General features: G+C 46.6%; 1 protein-coding gene across 2 annotated transcripts in view; it reads right to left on the minus strand.

The window, feature by feature from the left end:
- Nucleotides 1-20,581: 20,581 nt before the first annotated feature.
- The window catches only part of IGF2BP1 (insulin like growth factor 2 mRNA binding protein 1), a 38,375-nt gene continuing 37,721 nt past the window's right edge, over nt 20,582-21,235 (minus strand). For both annotated transcript variants that reach the window (XM_060081414.1, XM_060081413.1), the window contains one exon: nt 20,582-20,674. In XM_060081414.1, coding sequence (XP_059937397.1) covers nt 20,582-20,674 — 93 coding nt within the window. The remainder of the gene's footprint in view (nt 20,675-21,235) is intronic.

The raw sequence follows: 21,235 nt of genomic DNA on the forward strand, positions 1-21,235 counted from the left end.
TCCAGCAAGCATGGGCAGGGGGTGGGGGCAAAAGAATCACCGGGTTGGGAGGGCGGTGCCTGATCTTCTCTGTTACTCTCCAATTCCAGTGGTCCAGTCTCCCAGGGGTAGATGTGGAAAGGAAAAATGTGAAGTGAGAAGGGCTCACTATGTCGTTTAGGTCTCTTACAGCCATTCTGGGTCTCCTCCCCTCCTCCCCAACCTCGTAATTAAGCAATTTATTTAAATGGGAGGGACTTTCTAGAAAATTCCCACATTCAGAGACCAAACTGCCTTTCTTAAGTGTGATTTGCTGGAAAATAAACCTCGGTTGTCTGGTTAGTTGTCTTTTCCAGTTTTTCCTTTAAGAGTCCATACTAGGGAGGCTTCCCTGGTGGCGCAGTGGTAAGAATCCCCCTGCCAGTGCCGGGGACACAGGTTCGAGCCCTGGTCCGGGAAGATCCCATGTGCTGCGGAGCAACTAAGCCAGTGCGCCACAACTACTGAGCCTGTGCTCTAGAGCCCGTGAGCCACAACTACTGAAGCCCGCGCGCCTAGAGCCCATGCTCCACAACGAGAAGCCACCGCAATAAGAAGCCTGCACACTATAAGGAAGAGTAGCCCCCGCTCTCTGCAACTAGAGAAAAAGCCCGCACACAGCAATGAAGACCCAATGCAGCCAAAAATAAATAAATAAAATAAATAAATTTATTAAAAAAAAAAAAAAAAGGAGTCCATACTAGGCGTCAATGGCACTTGAAGCCAGGGGATGATATGGGGCATGAAAGGTCCAGTGAATGTTCCAGGTGCTGCCCACTGCTGCTGTACTTTCTGCTGCAAAAGCAATGCCATTGTCTGATTGTATGTGTTCAGGGAATCCAAACACATTACTCAGTCCATCTAAGAGTCCTTGAACAGTATGGCACCCATCTCTTGTGCAGACAGAGATGGTTGTGCCACCCCAAGAAGATATCCATGGACCCCCAAAGGTATCCACATCCTAATCCCTGGAACCTGTGACCATATGTTACCTGGGAAGGGGAATTAGAGTTACAGATGGAATTAAGGTTGCTGAGTTTGAGGTGAGGAGATTATCCTGGATTTTCTGGGTGGGCCCAATGAAATCACAAGGATCCTTATAAGTGAAAGAGGGAGGCTGGAGGGTCAACGTCAGAATGATGCACGTGAGAAAGACTGATCAGCCATTGCTAGCTTTGAAGATGGAAGAAGCCAGGAGTCAAGACTGTGAGCACCCTCTAGAAACTGGAAAAGACAGGGAAAAGGGTTCTGCCTTGGAGCTTCCAGGAAGGAATGCAGGCCTGCCAACATCTTGATGTTAGCCCAGTGAGACCCATTTTGTATTTCTGAACTACAGAACTGTAAGATAATAACTGTATGTTGACTTAAGCCTCTAAACGTGTGGCAATTTGTTACAGCAGCAATAGGGAAAGAACACAAGTCTCCTGCAGCCAGTGCCCAGCAGTGCCCTCAAGAAAAAGAGTAGGGACCTATGCAGTCTACTTGCCAGGGCCAGCCCTGTCTGGTACCCCTAACTGTACACTCTGAAGTCCCCTTTGCTACTTAACTATGTAGCTGGCAGTCCAGGCACATTTTCCAGGCTTCCTTGGCCTCCTGGGCTGGAATCACTAGGCCTTGTTTTAGGGCCCAGTTCTGAATTGTACCTGGATGACCACACCCCATGTGACAGCGTATCCAGAGTTGCAGTCCTCACCTGGGCAGTGCAGACCAGCTTGTTGATTCCACCGATGTTCATCCTTGAAGGGTCTATTTCCCCACGGGTCATGAACAGGGGGTGTGGTTCTTGTGCAATCTGCTGCCATGGTGTTCGGCCCCACAGGGCCTGAGACTTGATGATCCGGCCAACTCCGGCCAGGCACCAGACCACACTGCCAGTCCCATGAGTTAATAAATAGATCACAAGGTACATTTTGGTGGGTGTTTTCAAGACAAGCACCGAAGTCTGCACTCTGCCTACTGAGCAGAATTCCTTTGCCCATGCAGTCTGAAACCATTTTCTAGGGCTGCCACAACAAAATACCACACACTGGGTGGCTTCAACAACAGACATTTATTTTCCCACAGTTCTACAGATTAAAAGTCCAAGATCAAGGTGTCAGCGAGTTTGGTTTCTTCTGAGGCCTCTGTCCCTGGCTTGCACACGGCCACCTTCTCACTGTATCTCCATATGGCCTTTCCTCTGTGTTGCACATCCCGGGTGCCTGTGTGTGTCCAAATTTCCTCTTTTTATAAAGACACTAGGCAGACTGGATTAGGACCCGCTCTAACACCCTCATTTTAACTTAATCACCTCTTTAAAGCCCCTCTCTCCAAATGCAATCCAATTCTGAGGTACTGGGGGTTAGGGGTTTTGTTTGGCTGTGCCACGCGGCTTTCAGGATCTTAGTTCCCGGACCAGGGATCGAACCCCTGTCCCTTTGCATGGGAATTCTGGGGGTTAGGACTTTGACACATGAATTTTAAGGGGACACAATTCAGACCATAAGTTTCCAAGAACTTTGGTTGGGTTACTGGTCCCAGATTCATGATGGGGTTAATCTTCCAGCCGTGTTCACTCAGAAACTGAACCATCTTATCTAAGGCAGTCGGTATGCTGTCCTTAGCCCTTCCAGTCAGAATAATGTCTCCATGTAATAATACTGGACCCTGCTGGTGAGATGTTAGCCTTTTTAGTCTCGATCTATCCACTGGTGACAAGTTGTGGGAGAGATTAGGCTGCCTTGCAGCAGCCCAGTGACAACATTGTAACCTAAGCCACATGAAGGCAAATCGGCTCTGATCATCTGGATGCAGTGGGATGCTGGAGTCGGCGTTAGCAACGCTCCCCCACAGTGTATGAGGCTGCTCCAGTCTGCACAGCGGGACACTAGGCCACATTGAGCTTGTAGGGGTCAACAGGAAGATGCCAGGTGCCAATGGCTTTTTCACTGACCACAAGGGTTATTATAAGGTGATAATACTTCACGTTTTTTTCATTAATTAATTGATTGATTGATTTTTGGCTGCGCTGGGTCTTCATTGCTGCACGTGGGCTTTCTCTACTTGTGGCGAGCGGGGGCTACTCTTTTTTATTTTTTTAACATCTTTATTGGAGTATAATTGCTTGACAATGGTGTGTTAGTTTCTGCTTTATAACAAAGTGAATCAGTTATACATATACGTATGTTCCCATATCTCTTCCATCTTGCGTCTCCCTCCCTCCCACCCACCCTATCCCACCCCTCTAGGTGGTCACAAACCACCGAGCTGATCTCCCTGTGCTATGCGGCTGCTTCCCACTATTTTACATTTGGTAGTGTATATATGTCCATGCCACTCTCTCACTTTGTCACAGCTTACCCGTCCCCCTCCCCATATCCTCAAGTCCATTCTCTAGTAGCTCTGTCTTTATTCCCGTTTTACCCCTAGGTTCTTCATGACTTTTTTTTTTCTTAGATTCCATATATATGTATTAGCATACGGTATTTGTTTTTCTCTTTCTGACTCACTTCACTCTGTATGACAGACTCTAGGTCCATCCACCTCACTACAAATAACTCAATTTTGTTTCTTATTATGGCTGAGTAATATTCCATTGTATATATGTGCCACATCTTGTTTATCCATTCATTTGTTGATGGACACTTAGGTTGCTTCCATGACCTGGCTATTGTAAATAGAGCTGCAGTGAACATTTTGGTATATGACTCTTTTTGAATTATGGTTTTCTCAGGGTATATGCCCAGGAGTGGGATTGCTGGGTCGTATGGTAGTGCTATTTGTAGTTTTTTAAGGAACCTCCATACTGTTCTCCATAGTGGCTGTATCAATTTACATTCCCACCAACAGTGCAAGAGTGTTCCCTTTTCTCCACACTCTATCCAGCATTCATTGTTTCTAGATTTTTTGATGATGGCCATTCTGACCGGTGTGAGATGATATCTCATTGTAGTTTTGATTTGCATTTCTCTATTGATTAATGATGTTGAGCATTCTTTCATGTGTTTGTTGGCAATCTGTATATCTTCTTTGGAGAAATGTCTATTTACGTCTTCTGCCCATTTTTGGATTGGATTGTTTGTTTTTTTGATATTAAGCTGCATGAGCTGCTTCTAAATTTTGGAGATTAATCCTTTGTCAGTTGCTTCATTTGCAAATATTTTCTCCCATTCTGAGGGTTGTCTTTTGGTCTTGTTTATGGTTTCCTTTGCTGTGCAAAAGCTTTTAAGTTTCATTACGTCCCATTTATTTATTTTTGTTTTTACTTCCATTTCTCTAGGAGGTGGATCAGAAAGTATCTTGCTGTGATTTATGTCATAGAGTGTTCTGCCTATGTTTTCCTCTAAGAGTTTTATAGTGTCTGGTCTTACATTTAGGTCTTTAATCCATTTTGAGTTTATTTTTGTGTATGGTGTTAGGGAGTGTTCTAATGTCATACTTTTACATGTCCCTGTCCAGTTTTCCCAGCACCACTTATTGAAGAGGCTGTCCTTCCTCCACTGTACATTCCTGCCTCCTTTATCAAAGATAAGGTGACCAGGGCCTCCCTGGTGGCGCAAGTGGTTGAGAGTCCGCCTGCCGATGCAGGGGATACGGGTTCGTGCCCCGGTCTGGGAGGATCCCATATGCCGCGGAGCAGCTGGGCCCGTGAGCCATGGCCACTGAGCCTGCGCGTCCGGAGCCTGCGCGTCCGGAGCCTGTGCTCCGCAACGGGGGAGGCCACAACAGTGAGAGGCCCGCATACCGCAAAAAAAAAAAAAGATAAGGTGACCATATGTGCGTGGGTTTATCTCTGGGCTTTCTATCTTGTTCCATTGATCTGTCTTTCTGTTTTTGTGCCAGTACCATACTGTCTCGATTACTGTAGATTTGTAGTATAGTCTGAAGTCAGGGAGCCTGATTCCTCCAGCTCCATTTTTCTTTCTCAAGATAGCTTTGGTTATTCAGGGTCTTTTGTGTTTCCATACAAATTGTGAAATTTTTTGTTCTAGTTCTGTGAAAAATGCCAGTGCTAGTTTGACAGGGATTGTATTAAATCTGTAGATTGCTTTGGGTAGTAGAGTTAGTTTCACAATGTTGATTCTTCCAAGCTAAGAACATGGTATAATCTCTCCACCTATTTGTATCATCTTTAATTTCTTTCATCAGTGTCTTATCATTTTCTGCATACAGGTCTTTTGTCTCCTTAGGTAGGTTTATTCCTAGATATTTTATTCTTTTTGTTGCAGTAGTAAATGGGAGTGTTTTCTTAATTTCACTTTCAGATTTTTCATCATTAGTGTATAGGAATGCCAGAGACTTCTGTTCATTAATTTTGTATCCTGCTACTTTACCAAATTCATTCATTAGCTCTAGTAGTTTTCTGGTAGCATCTTTAGGATTCTCCATGTATAGTATCATGTCATCTGCAAGCAGTGACAGCTTTACTTCTTCTTTTCCGATTTGGATTCCTTTTATTTCTTTTCCTTCTCTGATTGCTGTGGCTAGAACTTTCAAAGTTGTGTTGAATAAGAGTGGTGAGAGTGGGCAACCTTGTCTTGTTCCTGATCTTAGTGGAAATGGTTTCAGTTTTTCACCACTGAGGACACGGTTGGCTGTGGGTTTGTCATATATGGCCTTTATTATGTTGAGGAAAGTTCCCTCTATGCCTACTTTCTGCAGGGTTTTTATCATAAATGGGTGTTGAATTTTGTCAAAAGCTTTCTCTGCATCCATTGAGATGATCATGTGGTTTTTCTCCTTCAATTTGTTAATATGGTGTTATCACATTGATTAATTTGCGTATATTGAAGAATCCTTGCATTCCTGGAATAAACCCCACTTGATCATGGTGTATGATCCTTTTAATGTGCTGCTGGATTCTGTTTGCTAGTATTTTGCTAGTATTTTGTTGAGGATTTTTGCATCTATGTTCATCAGTGATCTTGGCCTATAGTTTTCTTTCTTTGTGACATCTTTTTTTTTTTTTTTTTCCCAGTACACGGGCCTCTCACTGTTGTGGCCTCTCCCATTGCGGAGCACAGGCTCCGGACACGCAGGCTCAGCAGCCATGGCTCACGGGCCCAGCCGCTCCGCGGCATGTGGGATCTTCCCAGACCAGGGCTCGAACCTGTGTCCCCTGCATCGGCAGGCGGACTCTCAACCACTGCGCCACCAGGGAAGCCCTCTTTGTGACATCTTTGTCTGGTTTTGGTATCAGGGTGATGGTGGCTTTGTAGAATGAGTTTGGGAGTGTTCCTCCCTCTGTTATATTTTGGAAGTCTGAGAAGGATAGGTGTTAACTCTTCTCTAAATGTATGATAGAATTCACCTGTGAAGCCATCTGGCCCTGGGCTTTTGCTTGTTGGAAGATTTTTAATCACAGTCCCAATTTCAGTGCTTGTGATTGGTCTGTTCATATTTTCTATTTCTTCCTGGTTCAGTCTTGGCAGGTTGTGCATTTCTGAGAATTTGTCCATTTCTTCCAGGTTGTCCATTTATTGGCACAGAGTTGCTTGTAGTAGTCTCTCATGATCCTTTGTATTTCTGCAGTGTCAGTTGTTACTTCTCCTTTTTCATTTCTAATTCTATTGATTTGAGTCTTCTCCCTTTTTTTCTTGATGAGTCTGACTAATGGTTTACCAATTGTGTTTATCTTCTCAAAGAACCAGCTTTTAGTTTTATTGATCTTTGCTATCATTTCCTTCATTTCTTTTTCATTTATTTCTGATCTGACCTTTATGATTTCTTTCCTTCTGCTAACTTTGGGGTTTTTTTGTTCTTCTTTCTCTAATTGCTTTAGGTGCAAGGTTAGGTTGTTTATATGAGATGTTTCCTGTTTCTTAAGGTAGGATTGTATTGCTATAAACTTCCCTCTTAGAACTGCTTTTGCTGCATCCCATAGGTTTTGGGTCGTCGTGTCTCCATTGTCATTTGTTTCTAGGTATTTTTTGATTTCCTCTTTGATTTCTTCAGTGATCACTTGGTTATTACGTAGTGTATTGTTTAGCCTCCGTGTGTTTGTATTTCCTACAGATCTTTTCCTGTAATTGATATCTAGTCTCATAGCGTTGTGGCCGGAAAAGATACTTGATATGATTTCAATTTTCTTAAATTTACCAAGGCTTGATTTGTGACCCAAGATATGATCTATCCTGGAGAATGTTCCATGAGCACTTGAGAAGAATGTGTATTCTTTTGTTTTTGGATGGAATGTCCTATAAATATCAATTAATAAGTCCATCTTGTTTAATGTATCATTTAAAGCTTGTGTTTCCTTATGTATTTTCATTTTGGATGATCTGTCCATTGGTGAAAGTGGGGTGTTAAAGTCCCCTACTATGATTGTGTTACTGTCGATTTCTCCTTTTATGGCCGTTAGCATTTGCCTTATGTATTGAGTTGAAAACTTCCCTAATATGGGAAAGGAAATAGTTAATCAAGTCCAGGAAGCACAGAGAGTCCCATACAGGATAAATCCAAGGAGAAACACGCCAAGACACATATTAATCAAACTATCAAAAATTAAATACAAATAAAACATATTAAAAGCAGCAAGGGAAAAATAACACACAAGGGAATCCCCATAAGGTTAACAGCTGATCTTTCAGCAGAAACTCTGCAAGCCAGAAGGGCGTGGCAAGACATATTTAAAGTGATGAAGGAGAAAAACCTACAGCCAAGATTACTCTACCCAGTAAGGATCTCATTCAGATTTGATGGAGAAATTAAAACCTTTACAGACAAGCAAAAGCTGAGAGAGTTCAGCACCACCAAACCAGCTTTACAACAAATGCTAAAGGAACTTCTCTAGGGAGGAAACACAAGAGAAGGAAAAGACGTACAATAACAAACCCAAAAGAATTAAGAAAATGGGGCTTCCCTGGTGGCGCAGTGGTTGAGAGTCCGCCTGCCGATGCAGGGGACACGGGTTCGTGCCCCGATCCCGGAAGATCCCACATGCCGCGGAGCGGCTGGGCCCGCGAGCCATGGCCGCGGAGCCTGTGTGTCTGGAGCCTGTGCTCCGCAACGGGAGAGGCCACAGCAGTGAGAGGCCCGCGTACAGCAAAAAAAAAAAAAAAAAAAAAAAGAATTAAGAAAATGGTAATAGGAACGTACATATCGATAATTACCTTAAATGTAAATGGTTTAAATGCTCCCACCAAAAGACACAGACTGGCTGAATGGATATAAAAACAAGACCTATATATATGCTGTCTACAAGAGACCCACTTCAGACCTAGGGACACATACAGACTGAAAGTGAGGGGATGGAAAAAGATATTCCATGCAAATGGAAATCAAAAGAAAGCTGGAGTAGCAATTCTCATATCAGACAAAATTGACTTTAAAATAAAGACTATTATAAGAGACAAAGGACAGTACATAAAGATCAAGGGATCGATCCAAGAAGAAGATATAACAACTGTAGATATTTATTCACCTAACACAGGAGCACCTCAAGACATAAGGCAAATACTAACACCCATAAAAAGGGAAATCGACAGTAACACAATCATAGTAGGGGACTTTAACACCCCACTTTCACCAATGGGGGCTACTCTTCGTTGTGGTGCGCAGGCTTCTCACTGCGGTGGCTTCTCTTGTTGCGGAGCATGGGCTCTAGGCGCATGGGCTTCAGTAGTTGTGGCACGCGGGCTCTAGAGCACAGGCTCAGTAGTTGTGGTGCACAGGCTTAGTTGCTCCGCGGCATGTGGGATCTTCCCAGACCAGGGCTCGAACCTGTGTCCACTGCATTGGCAGGTGGATTCTCAACCACTGAGCCACCAGAGAAGCCCCGATAACAGTTCTTAAACATCTCTGACTCCATTAGCTTCTTGGTCAGTATAGTGACCTCCTACCCTTTCTTCGGCCCCAACCTCATAGCATCCTGTATTGGTTCACAGTCATAAGAGTAGGCCAGGGAAGCCCGTTGGGCTCCTGGCTGGACTTGTCCCACTACCACTGTTCTAATTGTGGCATTTCCCCACTGGGAACATTCTTTGTAGTCAAAAGCAGTATCAGTGACAACCACTTGAGTATGTACTGGCCCAAAGGGCCCACTCATCAAGTTACAGTTGTCCACTGTCCAAGCTGAGAGTTAGCCCCAAATCCAGGGGCAGTAGTTTTCCAGCCATGTCCCTGGGTGTTTCCTGGCACCACAGACTTGTACCTCAGTGTCCAAAAGGACCGAAAAGGTTTGGCAACCTTGGTTGCCATCAGGTCCCCAGCATATCTTGACCAGTGCATACAGCCTCCAGCTCTCCTTAGGGAAGAGGGGACCTTGGCTTCTGCCATAGTTCTGTTTGTTCTTGAAAGGGTGACATCTGGTTAGACAGGCGAAGTGAAGGCATCGGACCAACACAAGTGTAAACAGCGCAGACCTCAGCAGGGCCTCTCAGCCCTCCTGGTCCTCCTATTTGTCCACAGTAAATGTCACAGCTGGCCAGGCATCTTCACCTGCTACAGCCCAGATCTGTAAAATTTGTGGCCCTCTAATGGCCCAAGAGTGAGAATTTCCTTCGTGGGCAAGTCATCAATCTCCTGTTAGGGAACTCCCTGACGTAAATTGTCCACATTGTCCTACAGCCTGGATCTTCTATCTGTTTCTCTCCTCTTTAGTCTGAAGGGCATTTACCTTGATCTGTGTCAGGCCTCTGACCTGCGGAGTTGGTTGCCCAGTAGCTAAATAGTTTTCTGGACTTAATTGTCCCTGACGATTGGTGCCAATTGACCAAGCCAGTCAGTCTGACCCTGAGTAACTATCTCATCACCTCTGCACTCATGGTTTCCACTGAAATTCCAGGCTGGGGTTCCAGTGACCCTAAGGAAATTTATAGGTTCTCCTTCTATCATCCATGGATGCTTATCAGACAAGGGAAGCTCCTGTAGGGTAGGCCACTGTTTCATTGTGGAGGCAAACACCCACTAACTGGGCTTCCCTGGTGGTGCAGTGGTTAAGAACCTGCCTGGGGCTTCCCTGGTGGCGCAGTGGTTGAGAATCTGCCTGCCAATGCAGGGGACACGGGTTCGAGCCTTGGTCTGGGAAGATCCCACATGCCGCAGAGCAAATAAGCCTGTGTGCTACAACTACTGAGCCTGCGCTCTAGAGTCCATGAACCACAACTACTGAGCCCGCATGCTGCAACTACTGAAGCCCATGCTCCGCAACAAGAGAAGCCACGGCAACAAGAAGGCCATGCACCGCAACTAAGAGCAGCCCCCGCTCTCCACGACTAGAGAAAGCCCAAGCGCAACAACGAAGACCCAGCGCAGCCCTCAACCCTCCTGCCACAAGAGGACACAGCTGGAAGACAGTTGTCTATGAACCAGAAAGCAGGTCCTCACCACACACAAAATCTGTGGGCAACTTGATCTTGGACTTCCCAGCCTCCAGAATAGTAAGAAGAAAATTTCCGTGGTTTATAAGGTACGCAATCTATGGTGCTCTGTTATAGCAGCCCCAGCTAAGATGCTGGGCTTTTGTCCAAACCTAATGTTCCTCCTTTCCCACTCATTGTAAGAGCAGACCACAGGACAGTTCTGCATAACTGACTGCACTTGACCACCAGGGAGTATTTTATCTCGGGTTACCCCCAAGCAGTTTTGCTTTTCCAGTGGTGCAGAAAGGTGAACAATGACCATGCTATGTTTTTCTTAGTGTTATGGGGTCCTCTAACTCTAACCATGAACACAAACTATGAAGGTTCTTGGGGCAATAGTCAAGTGCCACTTGTCCCCTTATCACCAAATGTTTCACTAACCAGGGTGCTACTGTCCAAGTATCCCCTGCCGATGCAGGGGACACGGGTTCGTGCCCCGGTCCGGGAAGATCCCACATGCCATGGAGCGGCTGGGCCCGTGAGCCATGGCCACCGAGCCTGCGCGTCCGGAGCCTGTGCTCCGCAGCGGGAGAGGCCACAACAGTGAGAGGCCCGCGTACCGCAAAAAAAAAAAAACAAAATAAAACCAAAAAAAAAACAACAAAAAAGAAATAAGGGTCTTTGCAGATATGTGCAAGGATCTCGAGATGAGATCATCCTGGATGAGGGTGGACCCTAAATCCAGTGAGGACTGTCTTTACAGGAGACAGAAAAACAGAGACAGAGGCACAGAGAAGACCATGTTGGCAGAGATTGATCTGTCTTCAGGGCATGGAGGGCCAATGATGGCTATTAACTACCAGAAGCTGGAAGACAGGCATGAGATGGATGTCCCTAAGGGCCTCCAGAAGGAACAGACCTGCTGACACCTTGATCTGACTTGTTGTTTTGGGTAATTTGTTACAGCGGCCCAAGGAAACTAATATGGCTTCTTTTACAGCAAGATGAATAGGCCAACTTTGACCAACTTTTGCCAAGAGCTACAAGTTTTGAATTAGGACATAGAGTTTCTTGTTTAAAAAAAAAAAGCAGCTTTTCCTTGACTGTCAGAGAAAATCATTGTTTCAAGACACTTGACTTGGCAAGCAGGCCTGAGTCTCGCTGAGGCCCATGGGTTGTGGTCGCTGCCACTGGCAGGCATCCAAGGCCACTAAGAACGAGACCTCTAAACTCACCAAACAAGATACCAGCATAGAGTGAAAAGTTTGGACACCAGAGGAATTTTCTAACACTTCATGCACAGTCACAATTCAAACAGGTGACACATTTCAATACCAATTGCACGTTTATACAATAGTTCATACAATGAATGGGCCGGACCCTTGGCCTGCAAAGTTACTTTAACTGTTTTTTTTCCTCTCTTCACTGCAAGTTTTTTTGCCCAAACTCTATTAGTTGCTTTTTCACAGAAACAGAGACCAAGGAGTTTTAACACAGCCACGGCAGAAGCTGGAAGCTGAGGGAGCAACTTGTGCCAATAAGCAGCTTTGCACTTACTTTGGGTTTTAAGTGGTCATTAATTCAGCCTCAAACTCACTTTTTTTTTTTTAATAAGTTAATTGAGGGAGTTCCCTGTATTTTTAAAAAATTTATTTATTTATTTATTTATGGCTGTGCTGGGTCTTCATTTCTGTGCGAGGGCTTTCTCTAGTTGTGGCAAGCGGGGGCCACTCTTCATCGCGGTGCACGGGCCTCTCACTGTTGCAGCCTCTCTTGTTGCGGAGCACAGGCTCCAGACGCGCAGGCTCAGTAATTGTGGCTCACAGGCCCAGTTGCTCTGCGGCATGTGGGATCTTCCCAGACCAGGGCTCGAACCCGTGTCGCCTGCATTGACAGGCAGACTCTCAACCACTGCGCCACCAGGGAAGCCCCTCAAACTCACTTTTAACACCTGAAAGCCCCAATCCTACCTCTAGCCACATGACCTCCAACATTTATCAAGCGGCATTAGCTATCAGATCCTTGGAGGTCCTGTCCCCTAATGTGACTCACGAAGCACATAGCCCCTGAATAGCTAGGACCTCTGCCCTCTTGCCAACCACTGAATTACCAGGTCCGGGGGCAAGTATATTATTCCCTAGCCTGGTCCATGCAGCCTCCAGTCTTCTTTTAAGGGCATTTGAACTTTACGAGCTCCACACTGGGCACCAATTTGTCAAACTCATGTACACATGACAAGGCAGGGCCAAGGTCAAGGTCTAACGGATTTGACCAGCAAAGATACAAGAGATTTACAGTTTATTACTCACATGCATGGTGAAAAGAAGAAAAAGGTTTTCCAGTAAACCTTTCATCTTGTCTCACATGCATCAATGACGATTTCTCTCGCAGAGATGCTGGTTAGCCTTGTTGCAAAAGGTAGTTTCTAGAATCAAATGTCTGTGTGACTTTAGTAACAACCACTCTGAACTTCAGTTGCTTCATCTATAAAATGGGAATAACATTCACTTTAGAATTGTTGTAAGGGTTAAATAAATAATCCATCATGTAAAGTCCTTAATGCCTTAAAATGTGTTTAACAAGCACAATATTTATCTCAACAAACACTGGCCACCATTAGGAAAGTATCCACAGGGTTTCATTCCCATGTTTAACCACCTTAATTATTCCTGTTTTCTTTTTTCTTTTTTGGCCGCACCTCAAGTGGCTTGCAGGATCTTAGTTCCCCAACCAGGGATTGAACCTGGGCCCCGGCAGTGAAAGCACTGGACCACCAGGGAATTCCCTAAGCTGCTTTTTTTTTCCACCTTAATTATTCCTAAAAAAAAAGTCAGGGAACCAATAAATATTAATCTCCTATAGAAAGCTTCCACTAAGACTTGAAAATCATGTCCCAACATGTATCCAATTATTTGGGAAGGCACTATAACAGCAACACTAACTCTAGCCCAATGACCTTATCCCATCCAGTCACTTTGCAGAGGAAGAGGGTTAAGTATGGTATCACCATACTTAGCAAATATCCCTCACTGTCCCCTGTGGAAGTCAAGTTTTCACTGATCTGCTCAATATCCAGGGCTGCTAAAAAACCTAAGTGGGAGGGACAGTTCTTAGTGTGTTCCTTCTACACCAGACTTCTGGGGGTAGCCACATCTATTCACTCAAAAGATAACCTGGAATGTTTCTTTAAGCGTGGCGTTGCCCAGTACCATCATGTCATCTTTTAAGGATGGGTGACAGAGTGGAAAAGGCTGGACCGAGAATCAGGAGAGCCAAGTTCGGGTCCAGGTTGTGTCACACAAGGCTGTCCCTCAACCAATCTGGGCTTCAAAAAAGGAAGAAAAAAATAAGGGAGGGCAGGGTCACAGTAGATGATGACCAAGCTCCCTTCCAGGAAACCCCCCCAAAAAGCCATTGGCACCGTTTTTCTTAGGGCAGGTGTCAGGAAAAGCAAGGGCAACTCATCTGCAGACGTTATCCAACATCTTCTTTAACGATGGAGGTCTTACTCCAATATGCAAAGTAAATTAGGAGAAAGGCCGTTTAAAAGCCACTCCTCTCTTGCTATCCTGTAAATATAAGAAAAACGCCTACTTTGCATTTGAGTGGCTCTGGTCCCTGGAGACCAGAGCTCGGGCCCCCCCGAAGTCTGAGCATCTCAGCTACCAGATCCCCAAAACCCTCCCTGAAACATAGACACAGTTCACAGCTTTCAATATGTTTCCTTTTATTTTGAAATTGAAACAGCGGAATGAAGTGATTTGTAGCTGAAACAACCTTCACAGGAAAGAAAACGGGAGCGCGCTCATCCAGCAAAAGAACAAACCCCAAGAGTCGGAGGCAGCCGCCCCACCTCCCCAGACCAAGCACAGAGCAGGTTAAAGGGTGTTAGGAAGGGTACAATCAAAACCCGGTGGCGACGGGCCGGCAGATTCCCAGCCAAGTACAGTTTTCAAAGTGGCCGCAGTTACAGAATACGGTTACACAGTCACAGGCGTGAGTCCCCCCTCCAGCCCCCACCCATGTTTTGCATTTATAAAAATACATTTTTCACTCTCCCACGTGAGTGATGTCTCAGGACCAGACCCCAATTCACTTTGCCTCAGGGGAGGGGGCTCTTTCATTCTGGTTTCTGGGACCAGGATCAAGATGCTGGAGAAAGGGGAGACCTCAAACGGTGGCAGAGGATTTTTATGCCTCCCGCTAACTCATTCTCGGCTGAAATTCATCTTGAACACCTGTACACTGCAGTAGGTTAGAGAAACTTTACATGCACGTGTTACAAGTGCTCCCCCAACCCCCAGAGGTTGAAATGGTGAGACCAGACTTCAGCACCCTGACATACACAAAGTGGGGGTGAGTGAAGTCACCTGGCTGAGAAGCAACAGGGAGAGCACAGGTAGGAACTCACTGGCGGGAATGGCGTCTGGGGTGGGGCAAGCCAGGGGGCAGGTCGTGAAAGCTGAACTGTTAGCTGTTAGAAGAGCACATCATCTTAAACAAGTGGAGAAAAATCACCAAAGAGTGAAACTTATTTGCGGGGGAAAAAAAGAGAAAAGTTTGGGGAATTAAAACAATCCAGCAGTCACTGGAAAATGTCTCCCTCTTAAAAAATTTTTTTTTGGTTTTTTTTTTTTTTTTTAATTTTTTGGAAAGTATTTTTAAGGTAATATCTTTTCTTTTCCTTTGGAAAAAGAAATCTTTTTCCCCCCCTAATCTAAGCAAGTGGAGTTGCCACTACCTAATTTATCTCTATTGTCTTGCTAAGAGGTAGATAAAACAAAAGTGAAATGGGGCTTCTATGAGGAGGTCCATTAGAGGGTGGGGAGGGGCTGGGATCGCCCAGTGGAACTCCCCGACTACAAAGACTCCTGAGTGACCAGAGGACCAGGCCCTCGGACTCTCAGGATAAGGGGTCCTGCTCCACCTCTCCTTCTAGAGGCAACCGTCCCCGTGAAGACTGGGAAGGGGTACAGCGGAGGTGGAGCATCTCCAAGAAACCCTGTTGGAGAGGTCTTAGCTCCGGCTTCCCCAGGCTTCCTGGCTTTGGGGCCGAGTAGCAGGTTCCAGGCTGAGCCCCACATCTCACCTCCAGGCAGCCCCCCTCTGCAGGAAGAGAGGAGGCAAGTCCTCCCCTCACCCTCTGGTCCAGTAAGATACAGCAGGTGAGGGAGGGACAGGCTGAGGGGAACAAGGTGAAGCATAGGACCCCGGGGCAAGGCAGGCAGAAAGGGGGGCCTAATGGCCAGTCCTCCCAACCCAACCGATGAGTATCTAGCAGGCATGCCTGTTCCTCAAGGACAAACCTTTTGTGGCACAAGCCTCAGCTCACTCCTCCTGACTGGGATCCAAACCCTTACCCACCAGTCCCAGCCCTCGGTTCTAATCTCACTGTGAGGATTGAGGTAGTTAATCCATTTCTACTCCTAGCATCCACCACCTGTGGTTACTCAGAGCACATATGCCCCGAGGAGCTTCCTGCTATTTCATTTAAGGAAAAAAATTCTTTCTTTTGTCTTGTCCATCCAGATTCAACCAGACTAAGGCGCCAGTAATGGTGCCATCAGACTGTGCCCCCAAGGAGTTGCACAGGGCCGAGGGTCAGGGTTGGGGCTCCGGCCCTCACCCTCTAAATCCACCTTCGGTCATGAGGCCCCCTCCCTGTTCTGTACCCCGATAGAGAAGCCTTATGTATCCAAAGGAAAGAAACTGAAGTTTTTAGCTGGTGTTGCTCTAAGTCTGAACACAAGAGAAAAGTCCTGCATCTAAATCACCAAGAGTTTGGAAAGGAAATGGCTTTATGTCCCCTGGCATTGAGGATTCTTCTATCTTCCTGCAGCTAGGGTGGCAGGCTGTGCTGTTTTCCTCCTACCAGTTTTTCAACAAATAGGCAAAAGTTGGCAGGGTTTGAACGTCAAAGCCACTAGGATCTCCCCCACCAACACGTCAGTGGGGAAAGGGGACTCCCCACCCCTGAGCCAGGAGGAGGAGGGAAGGCTGGACTAGAGGCGGAAGCTCGGGCAGTCCCTCTGGGGCCCTGTGAGGTAGTTACGTAGTACTGCTGTTCCCAGTTTGGCAGAGGGTACGTCTGGGGTGGGAGGAGGGGAAGGCACCCTTGAGAGCTAACTGAGGCCCCTCCTCGCTGCCAGTCTGCCAGGCCTGAAGAGAACTCGCAGCGCTGCCTCTGCAGTGGGGTCAGGGGACAGGGCACAGCCCCACTCGGAGGAGCCCCAAACTTCCCCTCCTTCTCCAAAGTGCAACCAGGAGCCATCGGACCCCCTTCTCAGCTCCCCGCCCCTTGGCACGTACCGCCCCCAATCCCCCAGGAGCCTCAGAGGGGAAGGGACGGGTCTCTAAGCCCACGCTGTTTCCGGGAGCCCTCCCCCTCTCAGACAGCCCAGGTCTAGGTCGAAAGATGGTTATTGCTTTGATTCAGAAATGGCGTCTCTCAGCCTCTGTCTGTCTGTCTTTGGCACAGAGGGAAACGGACACACAGAACCAACTGGAGCGTTCCCCTCCAGTGTTCTCTGGGTTTTACACAGGGTCTTTTCTGCCAATCGTGAGGCATAACTTAACAGCCCCCAACCGCCCCCAGAAGTGGAGAGCTCAGGGTAAAGGGAAACAGACTGAGGACCAGGAGAAGGGGAGGAAAGAGAAGGTGACGAAAGTCCCTGTCCCTAAACACAGCTCCCTCCTCCCCAGACCCCTCCTAAGAGCCAAGTCCACAACCCAAACTGCAAAAGGCAAGCAGACCCTCGAGGGGATTCAAGCCATTGGGTGTCACTGTCAGATGCAGCTTCAAAGTCAGGGAATCAAACCATTTTGGTTTTTTACGTGTTCCACAGAATTAAACAATATATCCCAAAGTGATGGTCCTTTCTTCAAAATATGTATGTAGCTCACACACGTATCAGAGCACAGAAGCTGTTTTTTACGAGTCGTTTTTCTCACATCAACCAAACCTCCCAAGTGCGTTTCACATTGTCATCTCACCAAGGATGGGGAAATGGAGGTGATGTGCAGGGTGGGGCATGAGGTGCCCAAAGCCCTCGTCTATAGGTCAAAGGCAGACCCACCAAGACAGGCCTTTTATCCTGCTAAACCTTAACCACCAAACCATATTCCTTTGCTTTCTGGTAGCGTAACTTCCACAATTTTCCTGCTGGGCGAGTATCAGCCGTGCCTAATCCAAGTCAAGTTTGACAGTCCCTTGCCACACTCCTGGTCTCTTCTGGGAGCTGAATCAGCCAAAGGGAAAGGAAGTGGGCTTCAGATGTGAAGGGAGCCGGATCCCAAGGAAACTGAACACTGCAACAATCACATTTCAGGTACTGTGGGGATTTTCTTCTGATGGTAGTTTGAACCAGATATCAAAGCATGCTTGCTGCTGGAAATTCACCTTACATCACTAAATGGCCGATGTCTGAATGTTATCTGCTTCATTTTGGAATAAAGCACATAGAGCCAGAGAGAGAAGTTGGGAGACCCTTTTTTGTGGTTTGGACAGGTGGGAAGCTTAATTATACTGGCCTGATAGCATCCCTAAATGCTTTCCTGCTTCCTCCTCTCTGGGGTAGACAGTTCTGGGGGCTATAAAGGAATGCCATGGGGAGAAAGTGACAAGACACAAATGAGGCAGGAACCTGTCCCCAGTCGCATTCCCGAATCCCCTGCCCCTCCGTGCCACCCACCACCCTAAATCAAGAATTTGGTTAAGTTTGGGTCCACGGTTAAGAGTCCATCAGATCAATCGAAAGAAGACGGGGAGACAGAGGGGGCGTTTAACTGTTTGCCCCTTGGTCTATTGATAAAGACCAAGAATAGCCAGATGGGACTGAAATGAAATAACAAGAACAAAAAGTGAAAAGCACTGCAACGACAAATCAGGTGGACCTCTCTGAGGGTGAGAGGATGGCTTTGTCTCTTCCACTAATGGAATCTTGGCTCCCATATTTTTAGACAGAGAAGTATAGATTTTTTAAAGGGTATCTTTTTTAGTTATTATTTCTCTCCTCGATAAAACGGAGGCAATATTTTTAAATATCTCAACAGCACCACTGGTGGGAAAAACCGACTGGGGTGCCCTTTAACCAAAGGGGGGAGGGGAGACCACAGGCCGGCTGTTGGGAGGCTGTTGTTTCGCCCTTGGGGCCACAGCTCTGCTGGGCCTGTTAATCTCATCAGGCAGGATTTTCCTGGGAGAGGCTGGTGGCTTAGAGATCAGAGCCTGGCCCTGGGCTCTCGCACACGTGGGCCTTCCCACTCGGCCCAGCCTCCGTCCAAGGGGCAGCCCCAGCTGCCTTTCCCACGGGGCCTGTGCTCCATAGAGAGTTCCTAAAGGGTTACACTGGCTCATGTTGTAAGAAATTATGAAACATAACTTTCTCGTTTTTTTTCTTTTCATTAAAAAAATAAAATATTCAAGACTATCAGCTTCTCTTTTGCTTTGCTTTTCTTCTTTATATAAAATATCAGCAAGCCGCAAAGAAAAAAAGATTAAAAAAAAAGAGGTGGGGGGAACAAAAAGGAAAGTAATTGCTGAGGTAACTTCATACCTTGAGGTAGTTTACTTCGCGCACAGCATTACCTGACTGACTCCGCCCACATGTCAAGGTTGTCTGGTTGTTACTGTCAGTTGTTGCAATGTCGGAAGGAGGGGAGTCCAGAGCATGGGCTCTTCCACATGCGGGAGGCCTTCCTCCCTTCCCAGCACACTTGATAGCATTGTCCAAGGTAGCTAAAGTGCACCACCTGGCTAACATGCACTGACAATCAGTACATTTGGAGGGGAGGCCTAACCTCATTTAACTGATGGCTGGTGTCTTCCACAAGGGCCGAACTGAAAACGGGATCTTGCTGAGCCTGGAAAATTAATAAATTAAGCTTGTTTACGCCTTTGTGCATAATGTTGCTGGTATTTTGAATTTTGTTTTTTTAGGCACACATAACATCATGCCAACGACTCGTGGAGGCAGAAGCCATCAGTTCAATATGCCTCTAGGATAAAAACAGAAGCCATCAGTTCAATATGCCTCTAGGATAAAAACAGAAGCAAATTTTCTCTCCAATTTACTGAACAGTCATAAAAGATGCCAAATGATGGACTTCAGCTTTATCAGGAGCTCAGGGTCGGGTTCCACGTCCCACCACCACCAAGGGAACAGTGCCGTGGGGGGGAGTGCCCCGCAACCCCTGCTTCTGGGAACCAGCCCTTATGGGAGCACACGGGCTGGCGTGAGGGCACAGTGGCAGCCTTTGGGGCCACTCAAGTCCTCCATGGAACTGAGACTTTATCAAGGGGCGTTAGTGTCCCCTTCCCAGTGCTCGTATCCAATCATTAAAATAGACTTTAAAAAAATATAAAATCTGCCTGAGAATGATAGGAATCAGGGACAGTACAGTGGTCAGCCCCTATCCCGCTGAGCAGTCAGTACCACCCATGTGCACCTGGACATGACGTGGGACTTACATGGTTAGAGGGACATGAACGGGGCGGGAATCCTAGTGGGGAAGCCCCAACAGAGCGGGAAATTTGAACTGTGCCAATTTTTCAAGGTGGTGATCTGGAATCAATCAGCCACAAGGGCACTCCTTTTAAACGTGGATTACTGTATAGTTCAATCACCTTTCTCCCCATTTCTCCCCCATTCTTTATCCCTTGCTGTTCCTCCTGGTTGGTTAGGAAGGGACTGGAATTAATCTACAGATGCCAATGTGTCTTCCCCCTTCGAGTCAATAAGGTAAGCAAAGCAATGGATTGGTTCTCACTTTTGCCAGTAGGACAAAGGTAACATAACCAGTGTGAATATACGAAAAGGCTATGTCAGGGTACAAGAATAGAGGTATTTCCATCAATAAACCAAGTAGAAGAAGGTTGGAAGGATCTTAGGGTCAAGAAGTAAACCATCCTTTGAGGTCGATTAAAACACCCCTCTGCATGTTTTCAAAACCTGAAGGAAATTATTCCTCTTCCCACTGGGGTCTGACCCACCCTCTCGGTGGGACCTGGAGAACTTAAAACAATCCACGTTTAAAAGCACCCTGACCTAGAATTTCCATGGTGACACCCTCAGGGGTGGGCAGTGTTGGGCCAATTGGTTGGGTGTTTAGGGCTGAGAGATCAGGGTTCCTCACTGGAACAACTTCCTCAAGCAAGTGGGCAAACCTGATCTACATCCCGGCCCAAGTGTCCCTGATTCCCGCTCATTCTCAGGCCTGCTGGGGAGAACGTGCTCTCGATCTCGGCCTGTTGTCCTTGAGCCGACGTGATGGGAAGGGGCCGGTCACTTCCTCCGGGCCTGGGCCTGGTTACCCTGTCCCTTTTGGTGCAGCTGTTTGACTTGGGCCAAGATGTCTCGTATCTTCCGCTGAGCCATCTGCAGATAGAACAAGTGAGAGTGAGGGTCTCCGAAGGCGAGGAGATATAGCCTCACGTGCGGAGGGAGGCCATCGGGGTCTGGATACCAGCGGCAGCAACAGGTCATGTTGGACTTGTAAGAAAGAAGACTGAGGATTAGAGTGACCAGAAGTTTCTTTGCCTCCGAGCAGACCCTGAGCGCCCCCTGGATTCATACAGAGGAAGGCAGGATAAACAGTAGTATAAACTCATTCATCAGAATTTAAAACATGACCAAGTTGGCACACGTTACTGAACTCAAGGGGGGAACTCCCAGAGCTTCCAGGAGCACGTGTTGGCAGAAGGACAAAAAGCAGGAGACCTCGTCACCGATCACAACTCCACTATGCAGGTAAGTATCCCAGGAAAGGGGATGAACTGGGATAACCAAAAGGTAGTGGCATAAGCTCCACTGTGAAAATGGACAAAACACCACAGGACTGGTATCTTTACTCTCTCCTTAGTAATTAAAAGTGTCCTCCCTATGAACAAAGTTTTATAAGGGAAATCAACTGCAGAATGTGATTCTCTTGACAGAAAT

This window comes from Mesoplodon densirostris, chromosome 18 (genome assembly GCF_025265405.1).
Source record: "Mesoplodon densirostris isolate mMesDen1 chromosome 18, mMesDen1 primary haplotype, whole genome shotgun sequence".
NCBI lineage: Eukaryota > Metazoa > Chordata > Mammalia > Artiodactyla > Ziphiidae > Mesoplodon > Mesoplodon densirostris.